The 26,711-nt window shown below is 42.9% G+C and overlaps 2 protein-coding genes across 5 annotated transcripts in view; one reads left to right on the forward strand and one right to left on the reverse strand.

Moving 5' to 3' along the window:
- IQCK (IQ motif containing K) lies at positions 1-23,413 on the reverse strand. 2 transcript variants are annotated; one of them, XM_042480862.1, is made up of 10 exons: positions 23,277-23,413; positions 22,139-22,233; positions 20,969-21,107; positions 19,581-19,678; positions 18,542-18,594; positions 18,351-18,428; positions 11,141-11,225; positions 9,727-9,838; positions 1,840-2,015; positions 1-375 (listed from the first exon to the last, which is right to left on the reverse strand). In XM_042480862.1, exons 1-9 carry the CDS (start codon positions 23,335-23,337, stop codon positions 1,855-1,857), a joined length of 882 nt encoding a protein of 293 aa, XP_042336796.1. In that variant the 5' UTR covers positions 23,338-23,413; the 3' UTR covers positions 1-375; positions 1,840-1,854. The 2 variants fall into 2 exon arrangements, with proteins under 2 accessions (XP_042336796.1, XP_042336797.1); XM_042480863.1 differs by having other exon boundaries at positions 1,822-2,015.
- The window catches only part of KNOP1 (lysine rich nucleolar protein 1), an 11,063-nt gene continuing 7,755 nt past the window's right edge, over positions 23,404-26,711 (forward strand). For 2 of the 3 annotated variants that reach the window (XR_006105166.1, XM_042480860.1), the window contains exons 1-2: positions 23,404-23,517; positions 24,341-25,637. Coding sequence is in view for 2 of the 3 variants with exons in the window: in XM_042480860.1 (XP_042336794.1) it covers positions 24,342-25,637 (1,296 nt within the window). In the remaining variant the exon portion in view is untranslated. Of the gene's footprint in view, positions 23,518-23,966; positions 24,225-24,340; positions 25,638-26,711 lie in introns of those variants that run through there. The other variant, XM_042480861.1, reaches the window with a different exon arrangement.

Raw genomic sequence — 26,711 nt, forward strand, 5'->3', positions numbered from 1 at the left:
ATAATGTGTCCCTTTCCCACCCTGCTGACGTTTGCCTACCATTTAATCTTGGACAGTTTGGGGTGGGTTTTCAAGACAATCAACGTGTACCATAAGGACTGTATATAAAGATAGCGAATTTAAAAAAACAAAAAAGCAAATTGTAAAGCATGGGCAAAATGTGTTTTATTTTCAAAAATGCTGTTCTTAACAAAATGAAACAAAACAAAAATAAAGGCTTTACTATTTACTTACAATGTTCTGATCATTTGGGTTTTGGCTTGGTTTTCCCCCCCAGAGTTAAAACATGCTTCTGACATTAGGAAAAAACGTAGCATAGGTACACATTACGAAGTTCAGCTGCTCTACTCGCTTGAGATTTTTCATCTGCTTATCCTACAGAACAGAAAAGGGGAGGAGTAATTATGGACATTGTTCAACATCTGTGTATTTTTTACTTTACAATCTGAGGATATTTTAATATTAAAGACCTAAAAGCTCTTAACGTGGCTGCGACAAGATCCATTTACATCAGGGGTAGGAAATCTCCAACAGTTCTGGGTGAGAGCTTTTCATTCCCAGGAACACCATGGGCCACATCATGCTGACCAATAACCAAAAAACAAAATCAGAATGAGAAGTGGGCAGAGCCTCAGTTTGGGGCCTTTATTTTATCAGGGGGAGGCCTGGGGGGCTTGCGTCCTTTTTTATATGTGGTGGGTTTCTGGGGAAAGGATCACCATTCGGATGCACTAAGGGGTTTTGAGGCAGGCCTTGCAGGCCAGAAAAACAGCTTTGGTGACTACATATAGTGTGCAGGCTACACTCTGCTCACATCTGATCTACAAGCAGCTTTGGCATGGCCCATCTGCTTTGCAAATAATGTCATTGGTGAAATTGGGGGCCATAACAACAAGGGTGATGATAATAAGGCCGGAATGATGTTCCAAACCATACTCTATATTCTGTGTAGTCCAGGATTACAGAACCTTTGGCTTTCCAGAGGTTTCCTACCGCTTCCTTTAATATGACCCAGCAGAGCCAATGGTAAAGATCTATGGTATACTCTGAAACATTTGGAATGCTAAGGGTTCTCCACATCTGACAGAGTATCTTGTGGCCAGGTAACAGTGGGACAGAAATCAGGATGTTCCAGCCCTTGTGGAGGTTACACAAATGTTGCTCTAGCCCTTTTTGGGGGAGGGGGGCATACACAAATAGATGGGCCCTATTTCCTTAATCCGTGTTATGGTTATTATTTTTTTAAATCCCATTAGCCCATGAGAACTTTGGCTAGCAGCTACATCACTGGTCACTTTTTTTAACCTGACTTAAATACAGAAGGCTTGTGGGATTGTAAATTGTGCTGCAGAATTCTGCTCTCAAAAGTTCACTTTAAGGAGAAGTGGGCAACACATAGACTAGTGGGCATATATGACCCCCCAACCTGTTTTGGGGACTCTGGAAGCCCTTTTGTTAAGACCACAGAATTGCCACTCCTGAAAGCCTCCAGGACTGGCAGTTCTTTAAAACAAAGAGCATCCTTCCTCTCCCCTCCACACACATCTTTACAGAAGTAGATTTCTGGTCACTTTCAGTTATAGGGGTTTTGTGTGGCCTGCAGTGGGTCCCAGGGAAGGGAAAAATGACCCCTGGAGCTCCAGAGCCTTTCCGTCCTGACATAAACTAATTCTAAAAGGTTGAAAGTATAAGCTTGCTAGCACACTAGATAAGGATATGTGCCCAACCAGAGCTATGTTCCTTGAACTACCAATAGGCAATACTAAGGGTTGTTGTTTTTTTGCTAGTATAAAAACAAGTGTTCAGAACTAAACAACTCACTGATGCCCAGCATCACACCTGTGGCAATAGAGTCTAAAGGGATGGTCCAAGCAGTCTACTCGGTTGTTCCTGAACAACCTCCGTTGTAACCTCAGGTGCAAATTCCATGACCTCTGTCTTCTTGAAGATTTCCAGCACTGAAAATTTTGAGCGCTGTGGGCTGGGCTGTCCCGAATCTTCCAGTTTGGTTCCCACTGTAAGGAAATGTAGAGATCTATATGAATACATATGCACAGAAACACATTCAGAACTGTACATTACATCCAGATTTTTAAGAGAGATGTGGTTAGGGCATGGGTGAGCAAATTGTTGCCTTTCAATTTCAGAAATTGGAAAAGTCTGACCTACAGCTCCCAGAATCTCTTAGGCAGCATGGGCACTGGTATGGAACATGCTGTTATCCCACGAGTCTACTTTAGGATAGCTAATAGTGAGGATTAAAGTCCAGTAACATCTGGAGGACCACAAGTTGCTTACCTATATGTGCAACTAAGAGTTTACATTCCCCAGTTAACTTCAATGCAGTTAGAGCATCTCACCCTGTTATCTCTGGAGGGTGGTTAAACAAAGGGTGAGTGACAAGTAACCATCTACATAGTTCTCAGACACTTGAAACAAATTTCAGTTGGGCTCCAGTTGGGCTCCAGTTACTCTCCTTGCCTAGTGTACCAACTGGATTTAATCTCCTGCTTTGCTGATAGGCAGACTGAGTTGCTATGTCACTGCATGGCTCTGCTAAATCATCCCCAAAATCTGTGAACTTTAAAAAATGCCATGAGCAGTGCTCTGGGATCAGCCAGCTCTCTAGCTAGCGGAGGTGGAGAGAAACCATTGATTCCCAAACTTTGGTCTTCCAGTTTTTCACTTCAGCTCCCAGAATTCCTGACTGTTGGCCAAGCTGGCTGGGGCTTCTGGCAGCTGAAGTCCAAAACACCTGCAGGATCAGCGTTTGGGAACTGCTGAAACTCAATGGCCAATCCACCAGATGAAATTTGTCGAAGTGTGTGTTTCTTTTATAGTGCTTTGATTTTGTTCCATCCTCAGGTAGAAAAACTGGAAGTTCACACCACTTATTTTTAAAATAGCCCTAATAAAAATATCATCTATCTCAGCTTTCAGGCTTTATTTATGGACCACATAGCTGTTTCATTATTTTTATTATTTGATGGAAGAATCATTTCCCCCCTTAGATTTCAAACATGTATGAATACATTTTCAATTATTTAAGTGTGAAATGGACAGGTATCTCTGAAGCATTCCTCTTTAGGGTTCTCATCACTGAACTTTGGTACCAAGGTTCTGACATTCTGCTACAGGAGAGCAGAGGAGAAATACAGGAATCTGCCCTAGACCAAGGCAGTAGATTGATCAGACTGGGATGTTCCAGCCTTTTGTGATGAAGCCAGGGATTGAACCAGAGACCTTCTAACTGCAAAACAGGTGCCCCATCTCCTGAGCCTGGCACCCCTCCCTAGGAGTCTGGATCTTCTGGCGTCAGCATGTTCTAAAGAGTAAGTGTCATTTTATTTCAGTGCAAATCCACACATGCCATTAACAACAGGTAACTATAGTTCTTTGGCTATCTCAACCTGAATATGAACAGTATCCAAAGAAGCAACCCACTGTCAAGAGTACTGGTCTATCAAGCCCACTGTTGTTTAGACTGTGTAGACTGTACAGCAGGGGTGCAAAAAGCGGGGCTCTCCCAACACTTAACCTGCAGATCTCAGTAGCCCTGGTCAATACAGCCAATGGTTAGGAATGCTGGAAGCTGCAATCTAACAATATCCGGAAGCCTGCATGATTCCACATGTTTCAGGGCAGCTGCTCTCTAAGGTCTCAGGTAGTAGTTCCTGACAATTTTGCCTGGAGATACCAAGAAATGAAGTTGGGACCATCTGCATGCAAAGCACAAGCTCTTGAGTTTGTGGCTTCCATCAGTAGGTTACAATGCTGTCTGCCTAAGGCTTGTAACAGGGCAGACAATTCATTGGTTTAGATCCGGATTGTCTTTTTGGATTGGCAATGGCTCTCTAGGGTCACAAGCCAGCCACTTTTCTCATCACCACCCACCTGATCCTTTTGGCTGGTGCTGCCAAAGGTTCAGGGATAGCTTACAACATTTTGCTTTCCAAAGGTTCTTCTGATTTAGAGTCAACTGGTTTGTTCGGAAACGATTTGTCAAAAAACACATTTGCTTTTCTTTTTCAAAATTCAGCTTGACTGAAGAATATTCACACAAAGAAAAATATTTACTGAACCTTTGGGACACACGTGGTCTGTGTATTTATTTATTAGTTAAGGGGGAAGAGGAATGTTAATAAAAGAATCGTTTCTTGCATGCCGTGGTCCAAACAAGAATGTTAGCCATGTGATGTGAGAGTGGTGCGCCAGCTGGGTAAGGCAACGGGACAAAAAGGCCATAGTAGGCCTCTCCTGCTGGAGTAAACAATCATAAATGAACAAAAGCCCTGCATCATAATAGTAAAAAGCCCAGCCTCCTACCCTGCATTTATATTCCCTGGGAAGGCTGCAATACAGAAGACTAGAAACCTACAGCAAAGAATTGGCTGATTTGTTTGAGACAAGCAGTGAAATGTCTTATTTCTAGCCACAGCCTAACAGAGCCTGGAAAAGTTACTTTTCGGACAAGAAGGAATAAATTGGGGTGTGAAAGTAGTAGCCCTCCCCGTGGCCAGGCCTTGGTAGTCCATGGTGTACTAGTTCTGAACACAGAAGAATGACACTCCATATAGTTGTCCTATGTAATACCTGTAGCTTCATAACGTAAAGTTCATTTTGTGGAAATGAAATCTTCCACAAAGTTTTCCCAAGTTCTGGGTAATAACTGTCATGCCAGTTGTAGGGCAAGTGTAGATTTCTGGACAGATAGATAGGAGGACTTTGGGTCCAAGGTCTGCCTGAATCCATCTCACACCTTCCCTTTCAACTCCTACTGCCATCAGAGCACCAGCCATAATAATGGAACGATGGTGGTGATGGTGGCTCTCTCTGCCCTTCTGCCTATGGGTCTATCTCTTTTTCTCTAGTAAAGAATCTCCCTTGTTCCCTAGGCCAATGCAACTCAAATGTGGAGGTCCAGGGACTGGCGACAGTCCTTCGGTTGCCAGCCCCTGGTGATTCTAACTCCCAATGGCCTTCACAGTGTGGATATCAGAAACAGATGAGCAATGACTTCAATGGTGCTTGCTCTCGGGTAAATAGGACTGTAACCCAGGGACGTAGCCAGAATTTTAGGAAGGGGGGGGGGCCACACTAAGTGCCCCCACTATAATATGGGGCGTGGATGGTGGTGCAGCAGCACGCACCATTCATTTTTCTTGAGGGGGGGGGGGGCGTCCCCCCCCCACCCCCCCCCCCCCGGCTACGTCCCTGTGTAGCCTGAATCATAAAGTCCCTTTTTGTATGGTTGGAGAATTTCACACCATACCTGCCAACATTTCACACATGAAAACTGACACACTCGTGGCCAAGCAAAATCATAATGTGGTCAAGCAGGCAAAAGTTAGTAATGTGACACACAAGCTAGGAGAGGCTGCAGGAGTTTGCTTTTGCCTGAGCCTACGGGGATGGGTCAGATTTCTCCCCACCTTTCTTTGTTTAACCCTGATGAATTAACTGAGTGCTAATTACTTTTGTACTTTGAATTCAATTTGCAGCAACTGAAGGGGAAAAGTGGGAGGAGGAGAAATAAAGTGGGGCATTTTAAAGGCAGCTGAAAAAGTGGGATGATAGTGAGTTAATTGGGATTGTCCCTGCCAAATCAGGACAGTTGGAGTGTGTGTTGCAGTCCCAAAAACCCCTAGTCAACACCGCTAATAGTTAGGAATGCTGAGAGTTGCAGCCACCTGATTTATAGGCAAAGGTTTCAGCGCTCCCTTGATGTTAAAAGGAATGGATGAAGAGAATAGAGCGAACTCTATTCAATTAATGTAAAGCTTTGAACAAAAGAAGGAAACACATTCAGCACAGCCAGTTGCAGCACAACTTCACAAAGGACAAAGCTTCATTTTTAGAAGAGCAACCGAGTACAACTTATCAGCCAGGTCTTAATGTAATATATACATATATATCTATATCTGGAATGGAAGGCTCACCCTGGCTGGCTAATTAAAGGCTGAAAACAGCATCAATGTGAAACTGGAGCTTCTGCCTGTCTGAGAGGAACAAGAGATTCAGATCTTTAAAAGACACAACCCTCTAGTAGGACATCTGATTTTGCATGGGGTGGTGGTGGAAATCTCGGTCTTCGAGGACTTTCAAATACGTTGGGCTGCAACGTGAAGATGCTGGCTAAAAATCTGGGAAATGCTAGATTATTCCAACTTCTGTGAACAAAAGTTGACTAAAACTGTGTTTAGTGAACATGACAATGGGGCAAACTATGGCTACTTGCAGGACCGTTCATCAACTTTCCCCAACAGTCTTTCTGATGGATTTTGCCTTCATGTTTGCTATTCAAAAAAGGTCTACAAAGAAGGGAAGCAAAACCACCAGTGCTTTTATCCTAGGGTTTTCCCCAGCCTCCACTGCATTTTGACTAAGGTCTGACCTAAGGAAGAGTTGTGGAAGCTCTTTCCTATGTTATGTCATTTTGGTTGGTCCAAATAAAAGTACAGATGGTGCATTTTGGACCATGGCCCAACCTCAGCCCACTCTTAACTCCCGTGTAGCTATTTTGGTCCATATGTGTTTGTGTATCTCAAGGAATAATGCCATTTGGTGAGGAGGAAAATCTCTCTCTCTCTCTCTATATATATATATATATATATATATTTGTACCACATGAAGATGGGTCTTCACCTTTCAGAAAATTACTTTGGGATGTGGGGAGGGGCTGGCAGTGGACAGATACAGCAACAACTCGCAGAGAGCCAAGTATTTCCATTCCCCCCCCCCATTTTTTCCCTTTGTCCCTAGTTTTTTGTACCACCTGCCCTGATGCAAAGTTATTAACAACTCAATTCTGCAAAGTCTTTTGTGGCATTTTGGCTGATAAATGTTGAGCTAGTGTGGTGTAGTGGTTGGAGTGTTGGAATAAGGCCAGGGACTAGGGTTTGAATCTCTGCTCTGCCATGGAAACCTGATGGATGGCCCTGGGCAAGTCAAACTCTCCCAGTCTCAGAGGAAGGCAAGGGCAATCCCATTCTGAACAGATTCTGGCAAGAAACCTGCATGATAGGCTCACATTAGAGTCACTGTAAATCAGAAATGATTGGAAGGCACACAATGACAACAACAATAAAAGTATTGCCCAGCTTTAGATTTTGGATTGCTCCTGCCTCATGAATGTTTTTTGTTCCACAAAGCAGGGAACTTTTTTGGCATGCATGAGTAAGGGGGAGCAGTAATGTGCTTGAAGTTTGTTACTGCTGACCTAAAGCATTGCCTTCCATTTTATCAGCCGTCCCAGCTGCAGTAGGTTTGGCATTTCAAAGACTCCCCAACTGTGGGTGTGTATTGGGACAGCAGCAGGATCTACCTCTCCAGAGTCTCATGACTTGCATTGCTGCATTCTCAGCTGTTACTGTTGAGATCAAGTGTACAAACCATCTCCGGCATTTGGAAAACGCTTTTTGCAAACACCACACCAATTCAGTGCTCTGTCACGTGCAAAAAGAGCTTCTGTTTGGAAGGCAGCTCAAGAACCTTGTGTGTGTGTTAACCATCCTTGAGTCAACCTTGACGTATGGCGACCCTATGAATGAAATATCTCCAAGAAGCCCTGTCCTCGATAGCCCTGTATCAGGTCTTGCAGACTCAGAGCCATGACTTCCTTCATTGAATCTATCCCCTGTAAAGGGATTGTCCTCTGGACTGCAACTCTCACTCTCACTAACCACTAACCATGCTGACTGTGGCTGATGGAGATAGTAGTACAACATCTGGATGGTGCTGGATTGTCTACCCCAGCCTTTTAAGCTAGACACCATTTCATATGCATGAGACATACCCATTGATAAGCTTCAAAATGAAAATATGGAGTTACAGGAAAAGGAGTGGCAGCTTTCATGCTACTCCTTTGAATAGAAGTAGTTGTTTTCAAAACACAGATGTGTCTTTGTTTGGGGAAAGGGAACTGGACAAACAATTTTGTTATCATGTGATTGACCTAAAAGAAGAAGGGTTATGAAATCCCCAAGAAGCTTACAGCCTCGCCCTTTGGCCTTACGTTTGCCCAGAAACTGAAAAAAGAATTCCTAAAGGATGATAGTTCTTCCAAGTAAATGCAATCAAAATTCATGATCCTGTGTGGTTTAAATATGATCCCGCCCCCCTCAGGTGGATTTGTAATTGGTTGACCGGCTGAAGCCAAAGAGTGTTCTTCATCCTGGAAAGAAGTGACCAATGGAGTGCCAAGGGGTTCTCTCCTGGGCCCAGTGCTATTCAACATATTTATCAATGACTTGGATGAAAAAATAGAGGGCCATCTTATCAAATCTGCAGATGACACCAAATTCGGAGTAGGTAATACCCCAGAGTTGAGGATCAAAGTTCAAAATGATGTTAATAGATTAGAAAGCTAACAAAATGAATTTCAACAGGGAGCAATGAAAAAATGAAATGCACAGATATAGGATGGGCAACACCTGGCTTAACAAGACTACATGTAAAAGGGATCTAGGAGTCCTACTAGATCACAGGTTGAACATGAGTCAACAGTGTGATGTGGCATCTAAAAAAGCCAATGGGATTCTTCAATATAAGTATAGTGTCTAGATTGAGGAAAGTAATAGTACCACTCTATTCTGCTTTGGTCAGGTCTCACCTGGAATATTGCATCCAGTTCTGGGCACCAGAAATCAAAAAGGATGCTGACAAGCTTCTGAGTTTGCCTACTGCTGCTTAAAAAGAAAGAGACGGCTTCTGAACAACAATGGTTCAGTCCACTTTTGGAACTTAATAAACATAAGTAAAATGGTGGGCAGTTAATTTATACACTGGACATTTGCCCAGTATTGCTGTGGTAAATTCCCACAGCCATGCCCCAAAGGGTAGTCCAAAATACAGAAAGCTATTGATGCATACTAACAAACCAGTGTTAGCCATTTTAATCTCTATCAAGGAAAAAACATTTTGGACACAGAAACAGCTGCCTTTACTGCAAAGTGCCAGCACAGAGATATCCATTGTTTCAGACAGAATGTCATCATAATGCACCATGTTTATAATAGATGAATAAAGCCTTTGGACATCTTCCAAAAGTAAAGGGCAAAATGTCTCCAAACCCTTTCATCATCCTAAGTGTGCTGGTTCACTTCTGCCTTGTCACATCTACACTGCACCTTAATCTTGCTTTACAGGTCTTTCAAGGATTCTCCATGATAACTTTAATTTTTACATTGTGGGATGTGATTTCATGCATCACATTTTCCCAGAAAACCTGGCAAATTCTATACCCTTCATCAGTTAAGCTACAAAATGAAGTGGCATAAAACTGCATAAAGCTTAAAATCTGTTTAGATGGATTTACAATTCCTGGTGGCAAGATGGCAACAATAGAAGAGGCTGTCCTAAAAGCAAGAGCGATTGTGTACATCAGGAACACAAAGCTTTTTATTTTTAGCTACATATGACTTGACTCTTTATTGTGATCCAAGGTATGGTCAGCCTAAGCAGAACCATATGACAGTATCCCCAAAGAGCCAAGTGAGAACTAAGGAATCATAGATCCAAAACACACTGCAGAAATAATCCAGTCTGAGACCGCTTTAACTGCCTTGGCTCAATGCTAGGGAATTCTGGGAACTGTAGTTTTGTGAGACATTTGGCCTTCTCTGTCAGAGAGCTCTGGTGCCCCAACAAACTACAATTGCCAGGATTCCCTAGAACTGAGCCAGGGCAGTCAAAGCAGTCAGGATCAAGCGAGTTCAGACAAGTTACCTTTTTTCTCTTGCTTGGCCCAGAATTCTCGAACCCGTCTAAAGATGTTTTTGGTCTCCCTCAAATGCTTTTGCCACTGGCGTAATTCTTGAACTTCAGGTTCACAGCGGACCTGGAAGAATTTAAAATGATGACTTTGTAAGAAATCCATCTGTTTTCAAATCTCCTTTGCTTTAACACCTCAAACCACTGCTATTTGTTTGCACATGTCAGTTTTGGTTTCTTTACCATTTTGGGGTTGCCTTCTTCCTTTCTTCTGCCCATATATTGAACACCTATGCAGACCCAAAGCCTGATCCCCCCTCCCAGGATTCTTTCCAGAGTGTTAGCATTCTAACAGTCCATTTTTTTCCTGGGAAAGCCACATTAACTATCACAATTATCCCAATTCTTTGGCAGAGCAAAGTAACTGTAGCCACTGGCATCCCACCAACCATTTCCCCTGAGTTTCCTCACCTTTCCCAGAGGAGAGACCTGAGTGGTCCACAGGGCCTGTCCTCTAAAATTCACCCTGGACTCTTGTGGCTGCAGAGGACACTGCCTTGGTACTATGTAATGTGATGCGGTCTGTTTTGGACCCACTAAACTAGGCCTTCTGCTTCAAGTGTGGTGCAGGAGGACACATTCTAATCACCACTGTTTAAAAAATTCAATTGCCACTTCCAACTTGCTTCTTTACACGGGGTTGGAGGTATCTTGGTCACCATCTCCAGTGGCCCTGTTTGGTGCCCTTTTTGCTGTGCCCTTGACAGCCTTCCTCCCACTGGGTGACACCAGGGGTGAGGATGCGACTGGGGCTAAGCTGGTGTATTTGCCCCATATACATCAACTCCTGGTCTTTAAAAACATCCTGCAATAGTAGTTTCCCTCACTCCCATTTGGTTTTGTCCAGAGCTTGGGAAAAATGCTTTTTGGAGCCACAAATCTCAGGATTCATCAGTGGCCAAATTCTGCTTTCCCCCCGTTCACTTATCCTTCTTCCCCCATATTCTTTTCTCCTCTCAAACAGATCTTCGTCCAGTTCATGTGCATCCCTCCCTCTTACTCCCTCTTCCAAACAGTTTCACATGCTCAAACATGAGACATGGACATTTTATCAGACGTTTCTTTGTCTACTCAACTGGCAAAATATAAATCAGACAGAGAAAGAGGAAGTTATTCACCCTTAATTATGACTATGTCCTCTCTTCTGTGTCATGGAAGAAATAAACAGAGGGCTACCTTGTCACGTCCTTCTCCTGCGACCTGAGCTCAAATCACAAGGCAGCCCTCTATGCAAACACTATTAAACCATCAGTGTCTTTATAGATATTTATAGAACCTGCTACTTAAAATTTATGTAAGAGGTTTTCCCCAGGGTTTCCACAATCACACAGATTCAACATCAAGCAAAATAATTACTGTTGACTCCTACCCGATAACCTCTCCAGAATGATTGAATTATGTTGCTTGCTTCTTCCTCGGAGAGCAGCAGAGAGAGCGCAATTGGTGGCCTAGGACTAAAGCAAATACATGTGTTAATCATGCATCACTTTGGATAACATTTTAAAATGTATATCTACACCTCTCTTCTCCCCAACTCCTTGGCCATGTCATCCTCAGTGATGAGGGGTGGTATAAACCAACACATCCAGAGGGTACCAGGCTGAGGGAGGTTGCATTAGACAATAAAAGTGACCAACATACAATTAAACATTGAAATTTCTCTCTCTCTATCTATCTCTTTCTCTCTCACACATTTTCACTTAAGTTTTGCATTTACTTTTGCAAAATTCTTCATTTACATTTGCAAACTCCGAGGCAGAATCATTTTGAATGGATTCTAAAAGGTCATCAGTATAATCTGCAAGCAGCTGTGGAAGAGGTGAGGTATTATCCATTTCTCATCCTCACACAAAGCACAAATTTTAACATGAATGTTGCTTTTAAATGAGGACAGAACTGATCACAATAATGTAAGAATATTTACTTTCCAGGAGACTCTTGCCTGAATGTGAAGAGAGGCACTTGTAGACCAATGGTTTCCAAACTCAGGCCAGCAAATGCTATAGGACCACAGCTCTCATCATCCTCAACCAGGAGCTTGGCCAATGATCAGGGATTCTGAGAGCTGTAATCCAACAATATTTACAGACTCAGGTCTGTCCAGGATGTTTTGAACTACATCATAAAATAATGGACTCATCTGTTAAGAATACCCTTCATAACCTTATGAAATTAACTCTGGTCAGCTCCACAGCCCTCATTTTTAAACCAGAAGGGTCTGTCAGGGATCTGATCCAGGACAAAAGTAGAAAAGGCACCTATAAATCTAGTCCAATAGAGAAGGTCTAAATGTTCAGGAAGGCAAGGAGGGCCGGATCCAGGAGACAGCAATCATTTCAACCAGCCAAAGCCATGCCAGGTCCATTTTGGTCTGAGGCAATATTAGTAATTGGCTTCAGGTCAAATAAAAATAGCACATGAGCAGAAGCAATAATCCATCAACAGTGAACTTAGGAAGAAGGAATAAGTTATTTGTGGCAAGAGACAGCTGCAGCACTACAAGATGAATCAGAGCTGACAACCAAATGCACACAGTATGTACACAGTGTGTTTATGTCCAAATTAAATGCTATTGACTGAATATCAATCAATATATAGCAAAGATAATTTGGCTGGGCAGAAAAAGTCCCAGAATTATTTCCAAACTCATTTACTGTTAATTATATTGCTTTAAAAAGGCTTTACTACTGTGAACAGAACAGCAGCCGTTCATTTGTGCCTTGCTTTTTTGAGCAGTCAAGTTTAATTAGTATTAGCATAACATTATGCAGATATCTGGCCACAGTTTGAGAAACAGCAGCTTCCTTGAGCTGGGAAGGGTTTCATTTTGCACAAGATTTTCAGAAAACCTTAGTTTTTAGTTAGCACATCAAAGGTGTGAATTGGATGTGTTGCATTTTATAATTTCATTTCTACTTTTTACATCCTTGAGGTATTTGGCATTCATATCTATGCAGACTACATATTCTTCCATCAGTTCCAGAGTGTTGGCTATTTCTTTAGTGTATCCTTACACAATCCCAGACATGTGGGTCATGAGTTATTAAAAGAGATATAAACAGGATAGCTTTCAAATTAAGAAACTATACTAGAATGGCACAGTGATACATTTTGAAGTACAGGCACTTCTGTTGAGAGCCCACCTGCCAGCCATGCCCTTAAGAAGAGTGCAGGAAGCTATCTTGGTGCATGTCAATAAACCACTTCCATGAGTTTCCACCATAGGTCTTTTACAAAGTTAATGGGCCTCAGTTGTCCCTTCAGGACCAAACCACCCCAACATATCTTCCAGAGTCAAGTTGCACAAACTTTATTCCCAACAAGGTGGACCTTTAACCGTTTCATCTCATGATACCTGGAGATCCCAGTGAGGATGCCTAACCAACATAATGCCGCCACCTTGCTGAAACTAAGCAGACCTGTTTCTGGTTAGTTCTTGGTTGAGTTACTGCCTGCAAACTCCTAAAGCTCCGTGATAATGGAAGAAAAGCACGATATGAATGTCACAAAGAACAAGGTGTGAGACAGCCACCTCCAGAGACAAATTTAAAGCAAAAGGTATGGCAAGTTCACAGAGACTAGGTTTGTTAAGGGACACCATATTAATTGAACACATTCTCTGAGTTCTGCTCTCTGTAAAGCCACAATGGCACCAACCACACATAAGAGGAAGGTTATAACAATCTTCAAGAGATTTGAAAATTTGCAGAGAAGTTGTACTAATAAATATGTGTAGAGGTGATAAACTCTAAGAAGCAAGGAAATGCCCAAAGCAACCTGAGGAGGAGTTAGATGCTCAATGAGCATGGAACAGTGGCTAGCTGTCAGGTGGAGGAATGGAAAACTGAGGAAATAGAATGGCGTCTCCTGGAATAAGGTGTGACAGCAGCACACTGCCCTGCAATATTTTGTCGCAGGTGCCATGTGATGCTAAATGAAACCTCCATAGTCAGTAATAATATGTCTGTGACTACCAGACAACAAGTGGAACAAGAGGAGATTATTACTGAGCACCTCAGCAGCCAACCTGTACTGGCTCAGATGGGCTTTGGTCCAACAAAGTGCAGAAAATTCTTATGTCTTTTTGTTTTTCTTCTCCTAACGACAAAGCTATTTGATTGCAGAATTTTTGTCATTTTCTCTCTCTCTCTCTCTCTTTTCCTTTTCCTTTTCTTTTTTTGGCAGGGAAGACTGCCTTGGCAAAAGCGCCAGTGTGCATTTGCACATGGATAGCGCAGGCCTTAATCTAGGCCAAACGTGCTGGGCGGATTTTGACATTCACTGTGTCTGACAATCTAACGGTTTAGCCCCTGCAGTGATTCTTGTTCCAGTGTATTTAGAAGCAGAGCACGCTCCCTGCATGCCACATCTACCCTGACACAAGGCGGAGGAGATGGGGAGAGGTTGGAGGAAGGAGGTGCTTTTGTCTAGGTTTTAGACTTTACAAATACAGGACCAAAACTCGTCCTGTCATTCTTTGCAGGACAGAAGTAGAAGGGGATCTATTAAGCATTTACAGACATACAAGATGACAAACCTTACCCTGAAGGGCTTTACAGTATTTTTTATTTTTAACCTGAAAAGAAACACAGGGCAGAAAATAACATGCAACCAAAGTGATCGCAGAAGGCAATGATTCACAGCTTGTTATTTCAGTTAGAAACAAAACTCCACTTGCCATTGGGGAAGAGAATGGCAGAAGGAGACATGCCAAAATGGAAGTAGGCTAGGTAGACAATTCTGCTTGCCTTGGCTACTTGTTTCTCCCCCTTTCCTTTGGCTATCCTTTCCCACTTCTCTGCCCATTTCTTTAGTGAGTTTCCTTTCTCCCAGATGGGACCTAGGACAGCTCAAGACATGAATTAAAACAAGGCACATGAGTTAAAAATTGGTAATAAAAAGTTAAACAATTAAAGAGCTGCCATACTAAGCCAGCAATACTTTTAAAATAATGTAATATCATTTAAAATGGGCAAGTCTCTGCCGTTTGTATCTCAAGCTGGAGTTGGCCTGATAGCTGAAAGGCATGCCATATTTCTTCACAGCAGACTACATCTTTACTCAACTTCTCATAGAACTATAGAATCATAGATCATAGAACCACATAGTTGGAAGCGACCTCAAGGGCTATCCAGTCAAACCCCCTGCCATGCAGGAACACAGAATCAAAGCACTCCTGACAGATAGCCATCCCCTCTCTTTAAAAACCTCCGAATAAAGAGACTCCATCACACTTGGATGCAAAGTCCGGTGCAAAGAGAGCAGCAACCAAGCAGCCAGTCAAGCAATGACTGAGAAGCCTCTCACTCACAACAAAGGTCGGTGTTACTGTAAATGTGGGCAGAATTAGTTTTGCAAGAGGCTGGGTAACCTAAAGGACCACTGGTGCCTGTATATACCAAATGTGATTTGGCAAAGGATGTGCTACTGTGCTGATCTTTTAAAATAAACTCTTTCTGGTTCCATTCATTAAGTTAGACAGAGACAAAAATGGTGCTCTGCTCCTTGCAATCTACAGCTGGACGCTTAGTGTAAAATAGGCTGATTTAGAGGTTTTGGGCCAGGTTGCACAGCACATAACAACTGTCCAAGAGACTGGAATGGCCAGAGAACTCAAGAGGAACAGCTGGATCCCACCGCATTTGCATCCTGAGTCATTTACCTCACTCTTCCTAATGGAAGGACTTGGCCTTAACTCAGTCAAGAACCAGAAAAAGAAGACATTTCATGAATGTTCAGGTTTTCTTTTAAACCTGGATAACCAGCTACCTCATCCAATGTCTGAATAATTTTATTTTCAAGGTTCATAGCCACTCTTGTCCTCAGGTTCTAGCTAGAAGAGAGCCACATAACTGGGACAAAGTGGGCAGCTGAAAACAATTTGTAGGGATTGGGCAGCCCAGTGATATACTGCAAAGCCTGTAGAAGCACAGCACGTAGTACAGAGACAGAATGAGAGAGAAAGAAGCCAGTCATCCGTGGAACATTAGCCCTATAGGCCAGCAGAGACACGACAGTGATGTCAACTGTAAAGGCAGCTGAGACTAGCAGACTTTGTGGAATTAGAATATGAAAAACAGGAGGGAGGGACCTTTTTTTAGTGTTCTCAACATACATTTTTGCCTGCAAAAATCCCCCTTTCATTCTGAAATGTGGCCCAAGAACAAAGGAACAAACATCCGTTCTCGTAAGATAGCTGGACCAATGGAGGGATGGACAAACTGAAGCTGTTTACCTAACAATTCATTTTGAGCCCTGCCTTTCTTCCTCAAAAAATAAAGGACTCAAAGCACCTAACAATACAAACAAATAAAACAAGTATAATTAAAGCACAAAACAGATGAATTAAAACCCTAAACCAATTATAATATTTGACAGACAAAGATGGGAGTTGAACACTTGAATAAAGAGCTTACCAAGAAGAGTTTCAAGGTAATTCACAATACATACAAACGGAAGGGCTTTTGTAACCTTAGCCAAATGCCCTTCCTCAGTTGGCACTGGAAACCAGACAAATGCAAAAATGTGGGCTATTTCCTTTCATTCCTAGGGAAAACTGCAGGGGAATCTGAATGAGGATCTGCTGAACATGATGCAACACCCCTCACTGATCTGATGTCCCCAAACCATTGTGGTTGCCTTCTGTTTCCCTCAAAGAATCCCTTTCCAATCGCATTCCAAATACTCTTTTTCCACTGAGGACTTAGTCATTATTACCTAAAGAAAAGTGGAGGATCGGGGATCTCCACCAAGTATGTCAGTGTTATTGTAAATGTGGGCAGAATTAGTTTTGCAAGAGGCTGGGTAACCTATAGGACCACTGACACCTGTGTATACCAGTAATACCTGAGGACAACTCCAGATTTGGGTGAATTAAGAGGGTTTTAATTTAGAAAAAACATAGAGTGCAAACACACATACAGTGTGCCCGCGCCATACGCGGCCTTGAGCATACGCGCTCAAGCCGCGGGGCGCGCACGGGGCGGCGTGTCCCATTCAATTGAATGGGCGCACGCGCCCGTTGTGCCCCGTGCGCGCTCGCACCGCCGCCGCACACAAGCCCCATTGTTTCCAATGGGGCTCGAGCATAGGCGGAATTCGCCTTACGCAGTGGGATCCGGAACGGATCCCCCGTGTAAGGCGAGGACGCACTGTACACACATGATAGCTTTCAAACAGACACAGCATTTGGAGCTAACCAAAATGGAAAGATGGAGATGGGACAGCAAAGTTTGAGGGGTTTAGAGGGCGATAATTACCTATCTGAAGAGTAGACCACAGAAAGTGGGAAGTGGCTAGGGCCTGAAGGCAACACAAAAAACACATGGGAAGCAGCCTGGGACGATCATACCTAAAAACTAACCTCTGGGGAAGGACTATGTTGTAAGGTAACAAAGGCTTGAAAACTGGCTTACTACTTCAGTGCAAAGAGGAAATTAAGAGGACTTGGGAGAAGGAAGGAGCAACTAGTACATCCATTTACCCTTGCTTGGATCATCCACACGTCTTGGCTCTTCACTCCTTTACTTATGAGAACATCACCTGGTGTTCCAAAAGGTCACTGTGACCAATACGAACATGCTGACTCCAGATACAAAATATGAAAATACGAGGACCCCAAATACAGTGTGGAGTATGCAGGATGTGCTAGCAGTCCTCCCCAATGAAATTCATGTGATGAAGGCACATGAATTTATTTTTCACATGATATATGACTGCAGACCCACCACAGAGCTGTGAAGCCAAAAACACAACAGGGTAACATGGGGAACATACATGGTGAGAGGAATTAGGTGTGGGGTTATCCAAATCCTATCGATTTAAAAAGGTGGCCAATTAGAAGATGGGAAACAAAAAGGAAACTACCAAAAGCTGTGCTTTCTAAGGTATCCTCTGGACAAAACTGTACATAGAATCATAGAATGGAATTGGAAGAGACCACAAGGGCTATCCATTCCAACCCCTTGCCATGCAGGAACTCTCAATCAAAGCATACCCAACAGATGGCCATCCAGCCTGTTTGAAGACCTCCAAGGAAGGAGACTCCATTGAGGGAGTGTGTTCCAGTGTCGAACAGCTATTACTGTCAGGAAGGTCCTCCTCATGTTGAGGTGGAGCTTGCATCCATTGTTATGGGTCCTGTTCTCTGGAACAACAGAAAACAAACTTGCTCCCTCCTCAATATGACATCCCTTCAAGTATTTAAACAGGGCTATCATATCACCTCTTAACCTTCTTTTCTCCAGGCTAAGCAAAGGGAACCATTTTACTGCATTTTGCTGATACTTAAGATATATGAAGCTCTCCTGAACAATACTCACTGGTCCTGCACTTTTAATTCATGAAGATATTTGAATGAAGACAGGAACAATTAGCACTGGATATAAAGGCATATCTAATAAAATGTATCTGTCCATCATTTACAATTATTGTATTAAATGTACTGCTGTATTAATAATATCTGTATTAACAGAGATATCTGATCTATTTTCAAGAGTTACTCTTTTACATTAATAGCCATATATATATTGTTGTGAGATCTGTTAACTGGACTGATTAAATTGATGAGACTGACTTACTGGTCTTTCAGCCAATCTTTCACAAAAGGGATCTCGAAGAACTCAACGAATGGATCATCTTTCCTCTTTGCATTGTGGCTGAAAAGGGACGCCATAATATTTAAAAAAGATAAAAGTGAAAACAAAAGCCAAACACATTTACAGCAACCAAATAATAATCATGCATATTGAATTTTTGAATTTGTACTTACTTGTACAACCATTCAGTAAGAAAATCAAGGGCAATAAATTTTGTTCTTTTTCTCTAAAAGACAGAAGAAGACATAAATGTGAAAAAAAACTGCAGAGGAACAACATGGGAATTATTTTATCATACCCTTCCTTCAAGGAGCTTGGATGTATTGCACTATTGAAGGTGTCAAAGCAGAGGCTAAACAGCCATTGTCAAGGATGCTATAATTGTATCTTGTCTGGCAGACCCTGCACTGAATAACTAGTTGGATTGGATCACTTCTCACAAATGCCTTTCAGCTTTATGATTCCAGACAGCTTTTCACGGTGCCTTCACCTCCCTCTGTCCTTACAAAACTTTGTGAAGTGAGGACCAGACTTGATGCTTGTTATAGCTGAGAGTTACAGAACTGATTTTTGTTTAACAAATAGTCACCGTGGAAATGCCTGTGTTGGATTTGGACTATGCAAAGCTTGCAAGAGTTACTTTTGTGGACTAAGGTAAATGGTAAAGGTATTCTCCGTTGACAAGGTTGTCAAGTCGTGTCAGACCATAGGGGGCAGTGCTATTTATTTATTTATTTATCTATTTATTTCATTTATACCCCACCTTCCGCCCTGAAGGGACACAAGGCATCTTACAAATAAAATCATTAAAATTATTATAAAATATAACAATTAAAATGACTATATATAAAATCTCCGTTACTAATCCGCAGAGCCCACGTCTTAGCAACTGTTTACTAACTGTAATCATGTGGCCGGTATGACTGCACAGAATGCTGTTTACCTTCCCACCGGAGAGGTCATATGGCTGGCATGACTGCACTGAACACTGTTACCTTCCCACTGAGAAGTGGTACCTGTCTATCTACTTGCATTTGCATGCTTTTGAACTGCTAGGTTGGCAGAACCTGGGACTAGTGATGGGAGCTCATCCCATCATGCAGCACCTCAAACTGCCAACCTTCCGATCTTGCCATAAACAAAGTCAGCTTCTTAAACTCTTGGACTACAACTCTTAGAATGTCTAGTGATTAGGAAACACAAAAGACTGACCTCAAAACATTTTTCCTTCTTAGCTTGAAGTAATAATTCTGCAATCCCTGGAAGAAGCACGGGAAATATGTAGTGTTCTAAGAATTCTCTTGGAGAACCTGGACAAAAATGTTTCTGTTTTGAGTAAATAGGCTAAATAAATAAATAAAATGTCAATGCAGTGATTCTGGTACTGTTCACACAAAATACCCAAACCAATATAAGCTGGACATGAGTTTGTATCCTTGCCTCTTCTTCCCTTGAAACCCTAAGCATGGCTCTGTTCCCTCCTTGGCTTTGGCAAATTATTGTTTGTTGTCTTGTCTCAGCAGTAGGCAGACGCTAGCAAATACACTTTTTTGGTGTCTAAGAGGCTAAATAGGCTGCCCAAAAGGGATGGTGTTGGAGTGGGGATGCGGCGACCACATGCCGCATGCCTCGCCTCCACCCCCAAGTTGTCATCATGCCGCCAACCAACTGCATGGAAGGCAGCATTACAGCACTCCTTTGGTACAGCATTTAGACGCCGCATTCCACAAGGAGCGCCAGAAAGTACCATTGCAGCAGCAAGGGTCCTTGGAGGTCTTTAAACAGAGGCTGGATGGCCATCTGTCATGGATGCTTTGATTGTGATTTCCTGCATGGCAGAATGGGTTTGGACTGGATGGCTCATGTGGTCTCTTCCAACTCTACAATTCTATTATTCTAAAGGCAGCTTTTTGCCAACTCCAAAACGCAGAACGTCGCATTGGGGTTGCGGTGTGCAGTTGCTGCAGTTTTGATCCAGCGCACAAAGGAGTGGTTTGATACCACTCCTTTAGGGCTGTCTGTTTAGGCTTGAAGTCCCAGAATTCCCTAGCCAGCTTGGCCACTGGCCAGAAATTCTGGAACTTGTCATCAAAAAAGTAATATTTCCAAGCTCTGGCCACAGGTTGCCTCCTAATCAAAACTAATTTGAAATTGAGTTCAAACCATGATTTCCCATTCTGGTTTGGAGGTTTAGACATTTTTCAATTTTTTTAGGCATTGCTATAAGAACTGTGATGAAGATCTGTACAGTATTTCAAAGTGTACCATTGTAACCAATGGGTTTAAGACTTCCCCAACATATTTTAACTGAACCTTTTAAGGGATTGAATATGAGATAGTCCATGGCAAAAGGACATGCTCTGCCAGTGAGTGGTGGTCCTTCTCATCTTGTCCTCATCCTGTCTACATAAAACCCTACTAGCCAAATAAACCCAGGCTACGATTTTGGATAACCTCCAGGGGAAGGGAGTTCTCTCATCATATTCAACTGCTACTTTGATATAGGAACCCTGCACACTTGGCCTTCAAAGAAAATGCATGGTTGACAACATGTGAGCTGTGGCAAGTTTGGCTTCCTTTGGAGTTGCTTTCCAGCTTACATGTCTTTAGATCTGGTAGCTCAGCAGCCGGTGGCAGGGAAAGGGCAGAGGGGGTCTTTTGAGGAAATCTTTCACCAGCAGTGGCCCCTTTATTCCAATCTTCATCCAAAACTGGAAAAACTCCAGGATCCCCAGGAACCTTAATGAGACAGATACCAGAGCATTAGCTCCTTTAAGTATAAATAATACAAAATATTGCACATGTAAGCACACATACTCCTGGGCATATAAGTGAACGTTCTACTTGAGGGGATGGCTATATGGGTCATCTCCCATGTGTCAAAATTAACTACTATCCAATTGAATCATAGAATCATAGGACTACAGTTGGAAGAGTCCACAAGGTCCATCCAGTCCAACCCATTCTGCCATGCATCCCTGACAGATGGCCATCCAACCTCTGTTTAAAGACCTCCAAGGAAGGAGACTCCACTACACTCCAAGGAAGGAGTTTGTTCCACTGTCGAACAGCCCTTACTGTCAAGAAGGACGTCCTAATGTTGAGCTGGAATCTCTTTTCCTGTAACTTGGATCCATTGGAAAAGAGATTCCACCTAAACATTAGGAGGAATGTCCTGACAGTAAGAGCAGTTCGACAGTGGAACACGCTCCTTCCTTGGAGGCTGATGGAGTCTCCTTCTTTGGAGGTTTCTAAACAGAGGCTTGTTGAGCTGGAATCTCTTTTCTTGGAGCTTGCATCCATTGCTTTGGGTCCTAGTCTCTGGAGCTGCAGAAAACAAGCTGGAGGGTCACAAATGGGAATACTTGATGGAAATGTTATCCTAAACATTCGAAGTACTCCTGGCTAGATTGGATTTTAATAATAATAATAATAATAATTTATTTCTATTCTGCCTGATCCTCACGGAATCAAAGCGGATTGCAAGGATATTGGATACAAAAAAATAACCATACAGTAAACATAAACCAAAATACAGAGCATAAATCTAATGTCTAAAGCAAGGAAAAACAAACACACACACACACACACATATATAAATACAAAGAACAAAATCCACAGTATCTATGTAATAAATTAAAATATACCCTAACATAATTAATTTAACTAATATTAACTTTCCCATAGCAACACAAAATACAGTTTAATACAAATACTAGGACAATAATAGTCCAATAACAGCAGGAGGCCATAGTGTCATGGTCCCATACCTGGATGAGAAAGACAGGCTCCTGCTTTGGCTCCTGAAAGTGATCTAGTTTCGGTCCTAAATTGTCCGGATGGATCGGTTGCTCTGCTTCAAATTCTATTTTTTTAAGAAAAGAAGGGGGGAAATAATGTATTGTTAATTTCAGAAACCCAAATACATCCTTTAAACTGCAATATTGTTGATATCTGGGATGAATTTTCATGGGTTCCAGTGCTTACTCTAGGAGGTTTTGTTTTCCTTGGAAGAAGGTTATTGGAAGCCGTTCATAGAATTGGAAAGGCGGGATATAAATTAAACAATTAAAAAAGATTTAAATTCCTGGAAAATAGCCGTTGTTCTGCTATATTTGCATGTATTTGCTCATATGGTCCTGCATTAATACAATAGCAGGTGTCTGAATGCTGACTCATCCGTAGGGTTGCCATAATTGTCCACTAAAACCCGGGACAAAATGTAGGACAAAATCTAGACCAAACTGTAGGACAACCGCAGGACAAAACGCAGCCCAAAATGGAGGATGTTTAAGGTCCTATATTTTGGGCTGAGTTTTGCCCTACATTTTGTCCTGGGTTTTAGTGGACAATAATGGCAACCCTCCATCCATGCGACTCAGAACATTTCTTAACAGGCCGAGTGCACACTGCAGAAATAATCCAGTTTGACACCGCTTTAACGGCCATGGGTCAACACTATGGAATTCTGGGAACTGTAGTTTCTCATGGCACTAGAGTGCTCTGACAGAGAAGGCTCAATGTCTCTCAAAACTACAGTTCACAGAATTCCCTAGCACTGAGCCAGGGCAGTTAAAGCGGTGTCAAACCAGATTATCTTTCCAGTGTGGACGCAGCCATCATCTTCACAACAGCTTCCAGTTTGTATAAACGTTTAATCACTTAAACCTCATTGGGATGGCTTTAAACTGCCTTGGTTCAGTGCTGGGGGGTTCTGGGAATTGTAGTTTATTGTGGCACCAGAGCTCTCTCTCTGACAGAGAAGGCTAAGTGCCTCAATAAACTAGTTCCCAGAATGCCTTGGCATTGAGGCAGGGCAGTTAAAGCGGTCTCAAACTGGATTATTTCTGCAGTGTGAGCCAGGGCAGTTAAAAGCAGCTTGAAAGTGGGGTTATGTGGCCTGGAGACCTGCGCAGATGCGGTCCCAGAGGCTGGGAGGCACGGGCTCCTCAGCAGCAGCAGCCATCATGGAGGGCGGTTGCTAGGCAACCAAGGGCAGAGGCGCCTCAGACAGGCCTAGGCCGCAAAGCCTTTTCTCTTTCACTTCCGGGTCAAGAAGAAGAGCAGGAGGAGGGAGGCGCTGTTTTGGAGGCTGCAAGGGAAGCCAGAGGGAAGGGAGCGCAGAGCCTGCGAAGAGGGACAAGGAGAGGTGAGTCAGGGAGAGTCAGACAGTCATGGAATCATAGAACTATAGAATCATAGAGTCATTAATTCTATGATTCCAAAAGAAGGGCCCTGATCCAGTCCAACCCCTTTATTCTGCCATGCAGGAACTCCCAATCAAAGCACCCCCATTGACAGAGGGCCATCCAGCCTTTGCTTAAAGACCTCCAAGGAGGGAGCCTCCACCACATTCTAATATAGTCTGTTCCAATGTTCAATAGCTCTTACAATGAAAAAAATCCCTCCTAATGTTGAGATGGAATCCCTTTTCCTATACCTTGCATCCATTTCTCTGGAGCAGCAGAAAACAAGTTTGCTCCCTCCTCAATACCACCTCCCTTCACATATTTAAACAGGGCTCTCATATCACCCCTTAACCTTCTCTTCTCCAGGTTAAACAGCCCCAGTCTTTCCCCATAAGGCATGGTTTCCAGACCCTTCACTATTTTGGTCTCCCCTCTCTGGAATCAGATGAATGTCATGCTTTCTGTAAAAACCTTAGTTAAGAATGGTTCTAATTATAGTCAAGGTCAGTATTAAAGAGCCATATTTGGGAGTGTGTCCAGTGCAATAGAGTGACTAAAATCTACAGAGGCAAGGATCCAATTGCCCTCCGCTCATTGGATGACTTTGGGGGATCCTGTGTTATTGGCCCCCTCTATTTGCCATTGAATGACTTTGTGTACAAAACTGGTAAGTTACCATTTTGGTTACATGCGTTTTTGTACTACCCTTTTGGCTATAGCCTATGATACACTTGAACGAAATGCTTCTCCGTTTATCTCACGGTTGTCTGTGTCCTTTTGCAGCATGGCCATTAAAAAGGCAGAGAAGAACAAGCCCGACGAAGCGGTGCAGAGAACGAACAAAGCTAAAACATTGGTGGACAACCAAGTTATCATCATAGACGATGACGAAAATGATGACGACGACGATGATGATGGTTGCTCTGATTTGAAAGTAAAAGAGGTGAAGAAAAAGAAGGATTTGGTCGAAAGAGACGGTTCGTATCGAAAAGGTGTAAGGAAGAAGGTAAAGAAACGAAATTACTCTGATACAAAGAACAAAGCATGTGCAAATCTTCCCATTATAATAGAAAGCAGCTCAGATTCAGAACGTTTAACAAAAAATGGGGAAATAGGGAAGAAACTCAAGAAGAAAAGAAAGCATAGACTTGCTTCTGAAGGAGATTGTGAGGTTCTTTGCAAAGGGCTGCTGCAGGAAACCAGTTTTCTCAGACTCTCCAGCAAAGGGAAGAGTCCTGGCAGCCATGGAGATAGTGGTGACTGTATTAAGAAGGGGAAAAAGAAGAAGAAGAAGAAGAAGAAACACAAACCCAGTTTCTCCCAGTTGCATGGTGAAGGTAATGAGGTGGAGTCTCAAAAACAGATCATCCCAATCCTGGAAACAATATCTCAAGATGCAATGTTGTCTGGCAGGAAAAAGAGACAGGTTCCTAACAAGAACAACGTTAGCCATACTGTCAAGAGAAAGAAAGTCCTGCATTGTTTAACAGCTGTGGACGGTGAAGAGGTCAGCAACAGGATTCCTCATAAAGACATTTCTAACCTAGAAAACCACCGCAAGAGAAGAAAAGCACAAGATCCTGCAGCCCAAGTATCAGAAGAAGAAAGTGGAGAGATCAGAAAGAAGTGGAAGAAAAAGAAGCTCAAGAAAAAGAAAGCGTATTTACTTGTAACGTCGTTGGAAACCCAAGAAAATGATTCTGGGGTTTCTAATGAGAGTCTTCCAGAACCAAAATCTAGACAAACCCAGGTTTTTCGGGAAGAGAAAACGGACTTGATCCCAGACACCGAAGGCGCTGGCAGAGTAACTAAGAAGAAGAGCATCTGTACAAAAGCTGTATGCAACCATCCTGCCCTTCTAGAGGACAATGAAGACAGATCAGCAACGGAGGGAAGGAAAAAGAAAGTTAAAAAACACAAAGGGATTCAAGAGTGTCCAGAGAGTGGTAACAGCGGCAGATGTGAGAACAGTAGCAAGCATCACATAAAGAAGAAGGGGAAAAAGAAGAACAGAAAAAGTGTTGACATTGGTGAGGAAGAGCCCAGTTTGAAGAAAAGAAGGTTGAAAAAAGAAGCAGAGGTACAGTCTCAGTACAGAACAACCATCAGTGATGTCCCTAATGTTGGTGTCAGCCGGTGTGGGTGCCTGGCGCTGCTGGGGAGGACTGACCACCCAAAGTTGTGAGGCACTGCGCAAGGTGAGAGGTGCATGTGCCACTTGCTCCTCTTTTCCTGGTGCTTTGGCCAGCTCAGACAAACCAGCCAAAGTACCAGGGAAGGGGGGGGTGTATTAACCTCTCTTTCCCCAGTGCTTTGGTCAGCAAAAGCCAGCCAGCCAAAGCACCAGAAAAGGTGGGAAGGGGGTGTGCTTGTGTGTGCACACTCAACCCTCCTTCCCCATTGCCTTGGCTTGCTGGGCCGAGAGCGCCAGAGTAGCAGGGAAAGAGGGAGAGGTGTGCGCTCATCCCTCTTTCTCTACTACTTTGGCTCCCTTGAGTCACAGCAGCACCACACACACACACACACACACCCCCAACACACAAACCTTTTTAAAATGTTAGGTTCAAAGGTGCTACAAGATCTCTACATACTTTTAAAAATGAGCTAGATTAGGCTGAAAGACAGGAATTGGCCTGAGGTCATTTGATGGCTTTCTGGGTTCAGCAGAGATTTGAACCAGAGACTTTCTTAGTCCCAAATTGGCATTCTAATTTAGCCTTTGCCAGCCTTGCTAGGCATGTTAGATTACAACTCCCATCGTCCATATTCAACATGGCGATGGTGACTGAGAATAATGGTGTGTGTGGACCAACAAATCTGAAGGGTTACAGTTTGGGAATGGCTGCTCTAACCCAGTGGTTTTCAACTTGTGAACTTCTAGATGTTCGTGGACTTCAGTGTCCAGGATCAGTGGCCACTGGCCTTGCTGGTTCGAGCTTCTAGGAGTTGAAATTGAAAAGATGTGGAGGACAGAGGTTGAGAACTGCTGTTTTAACTATTTCAGTTGCAGTTCCTCACAATATACATCATTTTCAGTAGTGTGGATGTTGCTGTTACCTAGCTGGTGGCAGGGAAACAGGGAAGACTGTTTCACAAGCATAGAACATTTGTAGTGTTGGATATATGTATCCATTATACATTACAGGATTTTTTT

The sequence above is a fragment of the Sceloporus undulatus genome, chromosome 8 (genome assembly GCF_019175285.1).
Source record: "Sceloporus undulatus isolate JIND9_A2432 ecotype Alabama chromosome 8, SceUnd_v1.1, whole genome shotgun sequence".
NCBI lineage: Eukaryota > Metazoa > Chordata > Lepidosauria > Squamata > Phrynosomatidae > Sceloporus > Sceloporus undulatus.

Bases quoted from the DNA above. Each gene is read 5' to 3' on its own strand.
- IQCK (XM_042480862.1), bottom strand. From the start codon at position 23,337: ATGATGGCTGCTGCTGCTGAGGAGCCCGTGCCTCCCAGCCTCTGGGAC. The intron at 21,108-22,138 runs GTATGGGACCAT...TGTCTCATTAAG, and splicing joins AGCCTGTCTTTCTCATCCAG to GTTCCTGGGGATCCTGGAGT. The intron at 11,226-18,350 runs GTAAGTCAGTCT...TATTTGCTTTAG, and splicing joins AAAGATTGGCTGAAAGACCA to TCCTAGGCCACCAATTGCGC.